Source organism: Stegodyphus dumicola, chromosome 4 (assembly GCF_044657685.1).
Source record: "Stegodyphus dumicola isolate Sdum_Otavi_A_Nest chromosome 4, ASM4465768v1".
Classification (NCBI taxonomy): Eukaryota; Metazoa; Arthropoda; class Arachnida; order Araneae; family Eresidae; genus Stegodyphus; species Stegodyphus dumicola.
The window spans coordinates 204917323-204931724 of record NC_140771.1 but is presented as its reverse complement, the minus strand read 5'-3'; the positions used below and the strand labels follow the sequence as shown (position 1 = coordinate 204931724).

The window sequence follows — 14402 nt, the reverse complement described above, 5'->3', positions numbered from 1 at the left end:
GATTATTAATTAGATTTATTGATTAGATTAATAATTAGAGTGATTATTAATTAGATTTATTGAATCTGGTGTAAAGACTGTGAAGTTGGACTTTGCCTTGAACCCTGTTTTGAATTCTATCATGCTAAACTGCATTTCTAAGATATTTTTTCCTCAGTGCTTTATATTTTCTTAAATTTTATACATTTTACTTTTTTATATTATGCAATAAATAGAAATTAACTGTAATTCGATTGAAAACTATTTAAAAAGAAAATTTTTTTAGTGAAAACATCTGAAACTGGTTTTTCTGGCAACTTAGTTTCTCATGATAAAAATCTATATAAAAAATATTTTCTAGAAAGGAAAACTGCATTTTTCAATTCTCCAATATATATGGATTTAAAATATTTAAAAAAAAAAAAAAAATACACAATTTTTGAAGCGATTTTGGTCTAAAAATTGAGCAGTCGGAGGGTTAATTAATGTAATGGGTTGAGCTTGATGAACAAAATTAAATGCAAACCACAGAAACCAGTCTCTTGAGTGGTATGAAAGGAATTTTACTTTAAAAGCCATCTAAATTTTTTCAACTTAGCTGAGCCTTCATTTGAAAATAGTTATATTCTTTTATTATTACCTTTCAAAATGCAAGCAGCAGTTCGTGGCAGCTCTCTACAAAAATTTCCGTTTATTTGTTTATATTGTGTTTGATACTTTAAAGTAAACTACCAAAGAAATATTTTTGGTATTTTATTTCCCAAATGATTGGTTAATTTTTTAATTAACCAGTCCTTCTGATTGGTCAAGCTTCGTAATGTATGCATTTTTCTATTCTTAATGCCTAATTTTTGTGCATTTATCATAAAAAGATTATTATTCTGTTGTGTATTATGTTAACAAAATGTAAGACTAAATTAGGAAGTTTAGACGCATTTGCTTGCATTAGGAATTTAAAAGCAGTTATTAATCTTTCGTTTGATGAATATGTGTGCATTTTAATTCTTCATTTTGAAGACACTTAGATTTACTTACTTTTACTTTTCTGCAGGGAATCATTCTTGTATATGATATAACAAATAAATGGTCATTTGATGGCATCGATAGATGGTTGCAAGAGGTTGAAGAAGTAAGACATTGAATTTTGTTTCAAATTATTTGAATCACTTGTTTCTTATCTCTATAATATATGTTCTGCACCATGCTAAATGTGCTTTTTTGTGTCTGGCATTTTTTTTATCTTCTAGTATTTTCCTTCACACTATAAATGATTTTATAAAACACTTTCATCCATCATTGATTGTCTTGCAGCACACAGTCACTATTAAGAATCACTATCAGAAATCACACTCAAAATGGATCCCAAGATTGAATATACATTTTAGATAAATGTATCTCAATCAGTCAAATCAATCAATCTTTAGAATTTTCATGTTTTATTTATGAAAGGGTAATCGGAAAGTTATAATTTTATGATTTCAGAATGAATAGTGTTCTTTTTTGGGGGGGATGTTTTATTTTGTATGTTTATAATGTTATTGTTTGTATGTTCTACCGAGTAGTGACCCGAAATACACTCATACAAAGGTAGTTCTACTGAGCGCTGACCTGAAATACACTCATGTGTAAAGTTAAGAGAATTTGTGCTTTATGTCAAATTTCCGAATGCTCAATAGACATATTGTAATGAAATTTATTATGAATAAATATAATTTTATAACAGAAAAAGATATGTACCATTCAAAATCCATTTTATGTATGCATGATTATCAGTAAAACCCATAGTGCAGAGATGTCCAAAATCTGCATTGTGATATTGAACTGAAAATGAGTCTAATATCAAGTATAGTCCCTTCTCACAGCCAGACAAATTGCACAACATGACAGCATACTGGACAAGAGGCTGCTGAAGAGTCCTTGTGGCCGTCATCCCACTCCTGTAGCACGTGGTTTTCAACTCTGGGATGGTTCTTGAAGGGGCTGGCGAGATGAAATCGCCCTTCTAAGAAGAGCATCTTAGACGTATAGGGTTGAAGTCAGGAGATCTGGCTGGCCAATCCATTTGGCAAATATCCTCACTTTTCAGGTAATCATCAACTACCTGAGCCCTATGCAGGCAAGCATTATTATCGATTAACGAGTACCCTGAACCAACTATTTTCCTGAAAAATAGAGAATAGGACTTTTAAGATCTCTCTCTATACCTCATACCAGTCAGGAAGCCTTTAATGAACACATTCAGGGGTGTGTGGCCATCCAACATAATGTCTGCTCAAACCACTACACCTCTACTATGATAATGATCCTATTCCCTGCTGAGGGAGGGATGGTATTATGTTGTAGACTCTCTTCAGGTAAAGATGTGCCGGGAATCTCAACTCGTATGTGAATGGCATGGTGCTCCACTGAAGTCTCATTCAAGTTGTATGTTGTCTGCACCATGCTAAACGTGCTTTTTTGTGTGTGGCAGTGAGCAGGATGCAAGGAGTGGGTTTTCTGGTATACAGCCCTATCTCGTGGAGCCTTCAGGCTATTGTAGACAATGAAACTCAACTTCCAGTAGCAGTGTACAGCTCATGTGAGATCTGTGAAGCTGCAACAGTCCTGTGTTGCTTCACTGAAAGTGTCAAATAACTATTCTCATTCTTTGTTGTGGATCTTGTTCAGGTCTTCCCGATATGGTTTTAATGTGCTGAACTTTTCTTACAAATTGCAGAAGACACTACCTTACATTGAGCTCTGTAGACACCTGCACTTGTTGATTGGCCTGCCTCCAATATGCTAACAATTTCCCATCTCATTCTGTTGTCCATATTTTTGTGGTTATTCATTACATTTTATTAGATACTTTACTAAAATTTACCCAACTTCTGTGAGAAACATGGTGAATGTTGTAAATAACTACAAGCACGCTAATTGCTAGAAACCTCTTGTGCACTATATCTCCTCCTCAATCACAGCTCCGCATCATGTATGCATATGTATTTGAATAATGCATAATTAGTAATGTTGTTTCAATACTTTTAATAAAAATAGACACAGTTTGTAAATTCTTCATTTTGCACACAAGTGTATATTAAAACAAATTATTACTCTTGACACTGCATCATTGCATCTTTTTATGTCTGGCATTTTTTTTATCTTCTGGTATTTTCCTTCACATATAAATGATTTTATAAAACACTTTCATCCATCATTGATTGTCTTGCAGCACACAGTCACTATTAAGAATCTCTGGCATATATTATAAGGTATTTCTCCCACTTTCCTAGCGTCCTTCGTGGTGTAGTGGTTCTGCACACTGGGCCGGTATTCCATCCGTGGTTCAATTCCCGGCAAAGGCGGTTGCATATTTTTCATCTTTTCTGCTTCCAATTAATCTAATGACTCTACAAGTGGTGCCCGAACTAAAAGGGTTGTGGATGATGATTCACCGCACCCAGGATTTGGCGACTAGGTCCTCTAAAAACCCTAGTCACCTTTTAAAAAAGGGGAGTATATAAAGTATTTCTCCCACTTGCCTAGCGTGCATTCGTGGTGTAACAGTAGCACGCTGAGCCGGTATTCCAAAGGTCCGTGTTTTGATTCCCGGTGAAGGCGGTTGCATATTTTTCATCTTTTCTGCTTCCAATTAACCTAATGACTCTCTACAAGTGGCGCCCGAACTAAAAGGGTTGTGGATGATGATTGTCCACACCCAGGATTTGGCGACTAGGTCCCCTAAAACCCTAGTAGCCCTTTAAAAAGGGGAGTATATAAGGTATTTCTCCCACTTTCCTAGCGTCCTTCGTCTAGTGTAGTGGTTCTGCACGCTGGGCTGGTATTCCAGAGGTCCGTGGTTCAATTCCCGGCGAAGTCGATTGCTAATTTTTCATCTTGCCTGCTTCCAATTAACCTAATGACTCTACAATATCAAAGTATTTTTTCATAAATGTGTGCTTTGCATTAAAATGTGATGGAGAAAAATGCAGATTCTTCTGATATCCTGGGCAGAATTTAAAGAATTTTACGTGCTCCTCTAAATAATTATCTGGAGCTCAAAGGTAAAAAGTAATTGTAATTTTTCAGAGGAATATGTTTAATACTGATTTTTAATGTCTAGATTGCTTCATTGGAATTTTCACCTAGAGGTTCAGCTCCAGATTAGTCTCTTTTGAGTGCTCAGTGTATGATAAACTATTGTTACTATGAAAATGATGACTTTTCATAGTATAAGAATATAATTAGAAGAATTTTACTTGTACAGTCCTGTTTTATGTACCTCTGAAAATATGCACATCACACTTTGTGAACTGCTGAGGGAGTTAATGGGGAAAATAAAGGAATTGTATTCTCTGTTTCTCAGTTTAAGAATATGAATTAATATTTTTGATATCAATAAACATTAATCTGACACCACAAAATATGGAATAACTGCATGTTATAATGTTGTCACACCCTACATTGCTTACGGTTACTACTTTAAAATGAGAAATGGAAGACATGAATAATTATCTAACTCTTATCATTCAATTATTTTTAATACGGACTCTTTACATTAATGATTTTCTATATTTTATACTCAATCTTAAGTTTCATCATTTGATTAAATATATAAATTCTGCTTTTTGTTGAATTGCATATCTGCTTTTAATTAATGTATTACATTAGACTGAATGTGAGCTATTAGTGCTATATGCAAATTATAGTAATCTTCAGAATTAGAATCTGAATTTTTAAACAACCTTCATTCTTTTTTTAGCTTGCACCAGGTATTCCAAAGATTTTAATTGGCAACCGACTTCATTTAGCATTTAAAAGACAAGTGAGTGAAGGAACTGCAGAATCATATGCACGGAAACATAGTATGGTATTCTTTGAAGTCAGCCCTCTTTGTAATTATAACATCACTGAATCATTTGTTGAATTATCACGCATGGCCTTGCTCAGAAATGGCATGGAAAGGTTGTGGCGTAGTAATCGAGGTATGGTTTGTTTTTTCTTTTTATAATAAATATGCATATTTATTTTAATTACTTTGTAATAGATGAAAGAACAATTATTGTAAAATGTGAAAAATTCTAATATATTAATAATATTTCTAGAGGACTAAAATGCAAAAATTTAACAAATGTTACTTTGAGTGAAGAAATTACATAGTTAATATAATGACATGTTCAAATAACTGATTTACAAATTACATGCCAGACACGATGAGAAGCTAAAACTATATTTTAATAACATAAAAATTAGATTTTTCTAATATAAAAATATTAGTAAGTTTTAAATAAGTAAGAAATTTAAAGCAAGTTTTAAAGTTTCTTGCATTTGAGTTAGGTTCTGAGTTAGAATTTTTTATTACCTAAATTCTATTTTTTAGATTGTAAATATTAAATTATTACTCTAATAGTGTTAGTATTGTGTTGCAAATTTTTGCAAGGAAATAACAATATTAAATAAATTTTTGTTATAAGAATTGATAAATTTATTTATTAAAAGTAATCATATAATTCTAATAAAATGAAATATGCATATATATATTATATGTGGATATTTGTCTTCGGCAAGTCACAGCTCATCTTGAAACAAAACAAATTTAATGAAACATTAATACATATGCAGTCAAAAGTCGTTAATCTGGACTCGTCGGGACTTCTGCAATTCCGAATTATCGATTTTTCCGGATTATAGATCATCACTTTAAATCTCGTAAGATGGCATGCAGAAATTATAAAATTAAAAATATGAAACCGTAATTTATGAAATAAAGAACAATTATGATCTGAAGGGTATCAAAATTTACAAAAAGAAAAAGCTTAATATTTATTTGTTTACTTTATTAAACATTTTTTTCAATGTAAGTTGCTTCGTTTTATGTGATAATACTTTCTCTTTAATTCTATTAAACAGACATAATTTCTTGTTTAGTTACAAAGTTCCGCTGTTCAAATCCTATAATTGCTGTGTCGAGAATATGGACTAATTTGTCAATCGAAATTTGTTTGTTTTCAATAACCTTTGTGTCATTTTCTTCACTATCGGAAGCGAATTATAATGATGAGGAACTTGATTTAAATCATATCAAAGACGGAGTACATCAAGATGAAATACTACATTTAGTAAGGAATTATAAGCCAAATAAAATAAAAACATCTGCCTTGAAGATAAGGATAGTGCTGACAGATCAACTTCCAATTCATTGCGCGCTGCGGCGTTTCCCCCCCTCTCCGCCACAGAGCAGCATGAAATTGATAAATAGATTTCGGAATGGTTAGAAAAACAAAGGATATGCCTTTATCCATTTTTTGCAGCAATTCCACTTTTTGTTTAATGGACTTCGAAACATACTTTCGCTTTGTAGATCCTTTACATATTAGTAAATATATATCGGAAATTCTGTTTGACATAATCGAAAGTTTAAGCGTACTTTTATAAAATTGCTCTAACAGTCTGCAAAAAATAATAAGCCGGATCCAATTCGAAGATTAAGGAACAACGCAGTCTGCAATATTAATTGAATTAGATAATTTTAGCTTAGCTTATACCGTCCGTTATACATTAAACGAGCATGTGTAGACGTATTATGCGCATGCGTACACGCATATTCGCAGCCGTTAAGGTCTTATGCGTATGCGTCACTTTGACGCATGCGCAGAAAGTTTGTAGCTTTGAGGTCCAGATTATGGGTGTCCGAATTAACGACTTTTGACTGTACAACTTCTTAATAAGACATTGTTCATCTTAATACATGTACAATATCCTTCATCTTAATACATATATAGAGTTGCCAACTCTTCCGATTTAGGCAGGAGACTCCCGATTTTCAACTACTCTCCCGCCAACCCGATTTACAATATATTTCTCTCGACTTTTTCTTATTCTTAAAATTTCTCACGATTTTTATGGAACTTGGATTAATATTTCATTATATGAACAAAAAGAAAAGTGATTTTGGACGTCTGAAAGCAATTGAATTTTATCTAGAACATATCTAAAACAAACAAAAATCTATATCTAAAACAAAACCTTGTGAATCAGATGAGCATTTCTGCTTTGTGAGTGAGAGCATACGTATCCAGAAACGTCGTTCTCCAGTTCTCCAATGGGCATCGAGCTCCACTGCGTGTCATCTGGCATATATCGACTAATGAGCACAAAGCAAGCTCAAAGCTGTTAGTTGTATGTTCTTTAGTTATTTCGTTCATCTTGTCCTGAGTTGTGTGAGTACACGTGCCTTCGGAAAATAGTTTTAGAAATTATCATCTTTTGTTATGTCTGTGAGAAACGTGAAATACTCGTGTACGTTTCAAAAATCGTATATAGTTTACTTTCCTTCCATTATTTCCTCAAGGAAATGTAATAAGTTTGCGATGTGTACCATCTGTCGTTGCGATTTTTCGATTTCGCATGGTGGAAGGGCGGATGTTCTCAAACATGTGCGTATACAAAAACACAAAGACAACATGAGTTGTTTTGAAAAAAACAAAAAATTAAATTTTTCTTCGGAAACAAAGGACCAAAAAGTTATTATTGCAGAATGTCTGTTCTCTGCCTTTTTACTGGAGCACAACCTGCCACTGAATGCATCAGATCACGCTGCAACTTTATTTTGAAAAATGTTTCCCGATAGTGAAATCGCTAAGAAATACTCAAGTGCAAGGACCAAAACAGGTGCAATTGTTAAAGAAATGGGTTTGAAAAATAAATCTTTAGTTATTGATTGCATTAAAACAGCTCCGTCCTGTTTCTTTACGAATGGAAGCAATAATACCAATTCAAAACTGTACCCAATTGTTGTTTCTTTTTTTAATTCAGAGTCTTCAGAAATTGAGTGAAGTTTACTTTCTGTCCCCTTTTTAGAAGGACATTCGACAGGCTTTAATATAGCACAGCTAATTATTAAAACTTTAAAAGAAAATGCAGTCCCACTGGATAATTTGCTTAACACTTGGTGCCGATAATCAGTGGCGTAGCTAGGGTGGGGCAAGGGGGGACATCTGTCCCCGGGCGCAGCGTCCAAGGGGCACTAAATTCATGCTACGAAATTTTTTAAAGAAACGTTTTATATTCTTGGCACACAGAAAGGGGCGCAAATTCAATTGTCCCCGGGCGCTGGAAACTCTAGCTGCGACCCTGCCGATAATGCACCAGTAATAATAGGCTTGAAGACTGTTGTTGCAAGCATCTTAAGAAAGGAAAATTCAGATTTGCAGATTATGAGGTGCACCTGTCACCTCTTAAATTTAGCAGCTGAAAACGGGGCAGCTTCTTTACCTATAAATGTGGATAAACGCATTGTTGATATTTATTATTATCTTGAAAGGAGTTCTAAAAGGAAGGAAAAATTGAAACAGTTCTAACAGCTGCATAACTAATATTAGTGATGACGCATTAGAAAAACTTTTATTAACGAAAGCAGGCCTACGTGGCAATTGCTATGAACAAAATTAGGAAGTTTCTTTCTTAACAAAAGCAAAATCTGCCACTGTTCATAACATTTGTACGAAAACTGATTAAAGTGTTTTTTTTTTTTTCTTTTAAACGATGCAAGTAATAAAAATGTTTTTTATGTGTAAGGTATTTTTGTGTTGCTTGCATTTAAGAATTAGTAACTATTTAAAGTTAATTTGTTATTAAAAACTATATTTTTATCATTTAAAAAGTCTTTTTAACATTATGAAAAATCTCCTGTTTCTTAAAAAAGTCTCCTGATTTTTGAGTGTCATAGGTTGGTAAGTATGCATATACAACAACATCGTTCATCTTGCTTAAAAAGAAAAAGTGGTTACCATTCCATCATTTCACCCCTGCCATAGTAAATAGTAAAATTAGCGCATAAGGAAAATGCTAGACTATGGTGTTAAATCTCACATTCGACCTTTGTGCTTTATGTCAACCTCTATGATATTATTCTATTCATGACATCATCAGTCATCTTACGTCATCATTTTTTTGACAAAAGAAACCATCACAAGATGAACTTAATGCATTTGAAACTGTAAGTACATCATTTAAAGAAAAAAAATTCAGCATACTCTATTTATTTGTTTAAAAATGTCATCATTATCTAGTTTAAATGTAAAACCAGTAAAATCCCTTAGTGGGTTTTTTGGTTCTGATGGTCACCTTAGTAATGAAATATAAATTTATGATGTAACTTAATATTGTTTACTTTTCAACATTTCAAAGCAACTTCTATTTCTTTTATATTCACAAATTTTATGTTGTACTATGTAACAAAATTTGAAATTTTAATGTTCACTTACTCGCATCAGAAATGTATATCATTTACTCCCACATTTGAATATCTCAATACATAAGCATAACAAGCAATGAAGTATGAAAGTGCCATTCTTAAGCAATTATTTGTTTAATCCCGCATCTGACTTTTTTTTTTTTTTTTTTTTTTGTGTGTGTGTGTGTGTGTATGTGTGTGTGTTTTGGGCAAGTTACAACTTATCTTTGAAACAAAACATATTTAATGAAACAATAATACAACTTCTTATCTTTCATATCACTACATATATAACATTGTTCATCTTAATACATGTACAACATTGCTCATCTTAATACATGTATAACATAAGAAATTGTCTTTACTTAAAAATTAGTATTTTTTTGGGGGGGGCGGGTATAAACTTCCTTATGAAGCCTTTCGGTCTAACGTTAAATATTTTGATATTTTGCTTGTGTTACATCAAGAAAGCTCCTACCTTACACTGAGGCTATCTCTACAAGAACTCAAGAATTTAATTATCTTACCTGGCCTCAAGAACTGACCATGATGCCTACCACATTATTTTCACAGGTCTAAAGTATAAAGCTAGCCCATGACTAATAAAAGTAAAAGCATTCTCACATTTATATAAATGACTGGGAAAACCCTTTTAAATGGTACTATGGTCATGGTTTCGATGATTGTGTTCTTCTCTAGGATGGTAACCTATTCTGCATGGTTTCTTTCATATTTTGTCGGATATGTTTCGGCGCTGCAGAACAAAATAAATCTTTGTAGAGTTTGCCTGTATTACCTCTACAGATGATGTTTCAAACATTAAAGTAGTGAAAAAAATTTAAATTGCATCATCCGGTAATGCAGCACAATATTTGAATGGCTAATAATCCCTTTTTTAGTCTTAATTTCTTCTGTGTGCATGGAGCTCACTCACATCTGGAAAGCTCGAAAGAATATTATAAAAGGCTTAGAGCTACAACAACTTGTCCATCTAATGTAAGATTACATTTTAGTTAATTACCCAACAGAGATTACTATATAATTTACAAGCATCTATGACCGGGAACAAGGATTTCGCAGGCACATTATCGAGTAGCAGTCTGCATATCAATGAGTAATGCTGATCTCGCTTAATAAAGTGGTTAGCATTTTATCATTTCCTGCATGCTGTAAACAGTTTAGTTAGATAGCTCGTGAGAAAAATGTTAGACTGTGGAGTTAGAATCACACACACACCCACATATATGTAATAACATAATCATACTTCTTCACTTTCTTCATATTATTTTTCATTAATTTTTCTGAATTTATTCTATTTTGAGCATTTGGGAATTTGTACTTAAATTGCATATATATAATATTTTGATTATATATATATATATAATCAAAAAATATATATACATACACAGAGACATGCATAATATATTGAAAATGTTGTATTACAAAAAAAGTAATTCTAGTCTAGTGATAGTAACCCAAAACTATTTGAAAAGCGCCAAAATGTGAAACATCATTATTTAAGTATATTTTATAGGTAATTTTAGTAAAGAGGAATTATGTATTTTTATTTTGTGTATTATTATATGTTCCATTAATATAATTTTATTTAATTCTTAGTTTTATCTCTCCAAGAACTGTGTTGTCGTGCTATTGTGGCCAGGACTACAGTGTATAGCATTGAGCAGCTTCCCCTCCCGATCTCATTGAAATCATGCCTGAAGTCATATTCTATGACTACATATAAATCTCGCCCTCATGTGCCGACCACGAGAGATAAGTCATTAAAGAAAAGTAAACAGATTCATCATCCTTGTGATTCCTTAACATCTCAATGTCGGAAAAGCTGCTCTATATCCTAGCCAATTACATGGTTGCTCATTTATTTCATAATCATGTTGCCAATCTTTTTTAGACTTTATCAAAGCATATCTTCTTCCAAGGGAATTCATTAAAAATGTGATTTGTAATTTAGTCCACATTACTGCAGTGTTTTTTATTCTGCAGTGAGAAACTATTAAATGTTTGTAAGTAGAAGCTGCCATGATGTTTAACTTGTATAAAAGCTATAGTGTGTTGTATTCTGTGTGATGTCACAATGTATAGTAATGATATTTTACAGTAAAATTTAAGAAATGTTTGTTATATGTTTTATTGTTCACATATTCATCTCAAAACTGGAAATATTTGTTTGAAATGTACAATAAAGTTGCATATTTTTGTACTTTTCTTGATAGAAGTATAAAACATTTTATTTAAAGTAGCAAGAAATTTGTTCCTGTTTCTTTACAGGCTACTATTTGAAAATTGTTATGTTTAATTAATAATATTAAACCATTATTATAACCAAAATTATTCAAATTGTTGAAATCAAATTTCAATTAGTAAGCACTTTATTTGAGCCAACTAACTCCCATTCCTTTAGATTGTAAGGGGTGGGTTTTCAAAACTCTTTTTACTTCCTTGAACGAAGTAAAAAGGAAGTATTGTAATCTCGAAAAGTTTCAGGCATCATATTTCAACGAAAATATCCATTTTGATCCCTATCGAATGCAATTTAACGATGTTTTTGCGTGACATCTGTACTTAAGGACAGAATAAAAGACTCTTTTCCTCCAAAAAAATTATAAAACTGCTTTAATGAATTCTGAGGAGAATTTTTCGTGGCGTCTGTATGTATCTCGCATAATTCAAAAACAAGTAGCCTCAGAACGTTGAAATTTTGTATATAGGACTGCTATAACATGTAGATGTGCACCTCGTATTTTGGTTGCAATCGGCCGAACCAAATGTATATAAATATATTTATATATGTATCCACTCTGTTACCTAGCTCAGTGATTTCAGTTTCTTTACTCTTATATGTTTGTAAATTGTACATTTTTTACTTTAATGATTGAATTATGTTGTTTTTATCTTCCGGTTAAGGTTTTTATGCCTTTAGTAAATCTGTATGCAATATTTTTAGAATTATCAACAATTTTAAAGTTGTTTAAGTGCCACTAAGCCTAATAATTTTTTTGATGGCGGCCATTGCTTGTTTACATTTGAAACAGCACGATAGTGGATTTGCCAATCTAGAGAAACTTAGCTTCACAACAACAAAGATAACGCCTTCATTTATTATTGTGAAGTAAATCATGCTTAATCCTTTCTGGAATTTTTTTGAGGAAATAAGTGTTTAAGATTTACCTCGTAATTTTTAATACAGATATTCTGAGTTTTTATATATTTTTGCCTTATTGCAAAAATATATAAAAACTGTAAGAACTGAATTCATTGAATGAAGAAAGAACTGAATTCATGAAGAAAGAACTGAAGTGAGAACTAAATTCATTGAATGAGAAATACTCAATCGTCTGTGAAAAACTGTTTCTTTTTTGTTTTGTTTGCTTAATTTCTTTTATACATTGTTCTAGATTTATTATAGTATTTGAATATAACATTTGGCAACGATTAGATAATTCTTTAAATGATATAAATTTTGTGCATTCCAAGTTATAATATGAACGAAATATAATACTGTTAAGTGAAGCTAGCGAAAGAGTGTCGCTATGGTAAACAAATAAAGTGAATTTTAAAGAATGCATGTATTCTATTGTGGTTCGGCAAAGTAGATTTAATTCAATCCAATAAGTTTAAATGAAATGCAAGAAAAAATACGTATAATTTAATATTCCATACAAGGAAGTCATGACACATCAGATTTTGTAATATTTAACTATTACTCTAGACCAGCAGTTTTCAACCTTTTGACTAACCCATACCATGTAAACAAAAATTGAAAAACTTAGGTACCGCCACTACAAAATACTACTGCCACGACCACTCTTAAACAAAGCTCTGTTCGCATAAATTTACGAGTGTTGGAGAAAAAATCAGGGTGTTGGGGTTTTAATTTTGGAATTTAATAGTTAAAAATACTTTGCTTCTTTGTGTACCACCTATTTTTCTCTTGCATACCACCAGTTGAGAACCCCTGCTCTTTTGTAGCACAATATTGGACACAGAAAAATACAGCATACAATTAATCTGATGTTGATTTTTTATCTCTGATGTTGATTTCTAGCATACTAAGAGTCATAAAAAAACAAATACCTTGAGTTAATTGAGTAAAAAAACTTACATACATAAAAGAAAGAAAAATTATCAGTAGTTCTTGGTAGAAAAATATCATACGATTGTCTCTCACACTCATTCTGTCGTCATGGAGCTTCATCCCATACGTGATGGAGGAACAGAATGTGCATACCAGATGCACCTTGCTCCCTCATGTAATTGAGCATTCCTTCAGCGGCCTTCAGTCCTTCACTATGGGTCATCATTTTAACTTTTCAGTTGTCTTCAGTCTCTTTGCTTTCTGATTCATCTTCATTTTTATCCACATTGTCTTTCACCCAATGCAACTGTTTCTGCGTGTCCTAAAATTTCACAATTTTTATCTTGTTCCACCCATTCTTCAACATCACCATCAGAGACTTCTTCGCAGTCTGGAATTTTCTTAATCAACTATTTCACAGTTTTCTGTCTCCTCTGCTTTCGTAAAATTAGTTTTCTGAATGGTCCAACAACTGTTGGAACAAATGGGACTTATCTGCTCGATTTCACTCCAAGAAATGAGCTATCCATACAACAACATCCAACCTACCTATTTTCTTCAGTTTCTCGATCATATCACATCCATCCTCCACGGCTAGGCCAAGAGATGAAATAAGTCTGTATTTTTTCTTCAGTGCCTCCAAAATGCCCTGGTCCATTGGCAGACACACTGAAGTTACGTTAGGAGGGAGAAACATGCCTATTATATCTTCATCTCATAACTGTTCTGCATCATGATTAGATGAGACATTGTCTAGAATGAGAATCACCTTCTAAGTAGATTTTTTTATTTTAAAAACATTTCTGCTGATGAAACCAGTCATTAAATATTGCTCCATTCAATTCATGCATTTGACTGACTCTGGTACCAAACAAGAAGATCATATTTGGTTTCGGTCTCATTAGTGTACTTTTTTATGTTTTTAAACACCCAGGGATTTTGTTATTCGCCTCTAAGTGTTAGTTTAAGTTAGAGCTTATGGCTGCCTCTTGCATTGCTGCATGGCAAGATTGTGACTCTTTCCTTGCTTCTTTTGTAGCCAGATGCTGATTTTTCCCTGGATGCCAGCATTTTTGAAGGTAGTATTCGAAAATTCAGACTGGTCTCATCGCA

At 32.6% G+C, this 14402-nt stretch overlaps 1 protein-coding gene across 1 annotated transcript in view; it reads left to right on the top strand.

Moving 5' to 3' along the window:
* The window catches only part of Rab40 (RAS oncogene family member Rab40), a 40183-nt gene extending 28853 nt beyond the window's left edge, over positions 1 to 11330 (top strand). The window contains exons 5-7 of the mRNA XM_035373390.2: positions 1031 to 1108; positions 4721 to 4943; positions 10811 to 11330. Coding sequence (XP_035229281.1) covers positions 1031 to 1108; positions 4721 to 4943; positions 10811 to 11052 — 543 coding nt within the window. The 3' untranslated portion in view covers positions 11053 to 11330. The remainder of the gene's footprint in view (positions 1 to 1030; positions 1109 to 4720; positions 4944 to 10810) is intronic.
* Positions 11331 to 14402: the final 3072 nt, after the last annotated feature.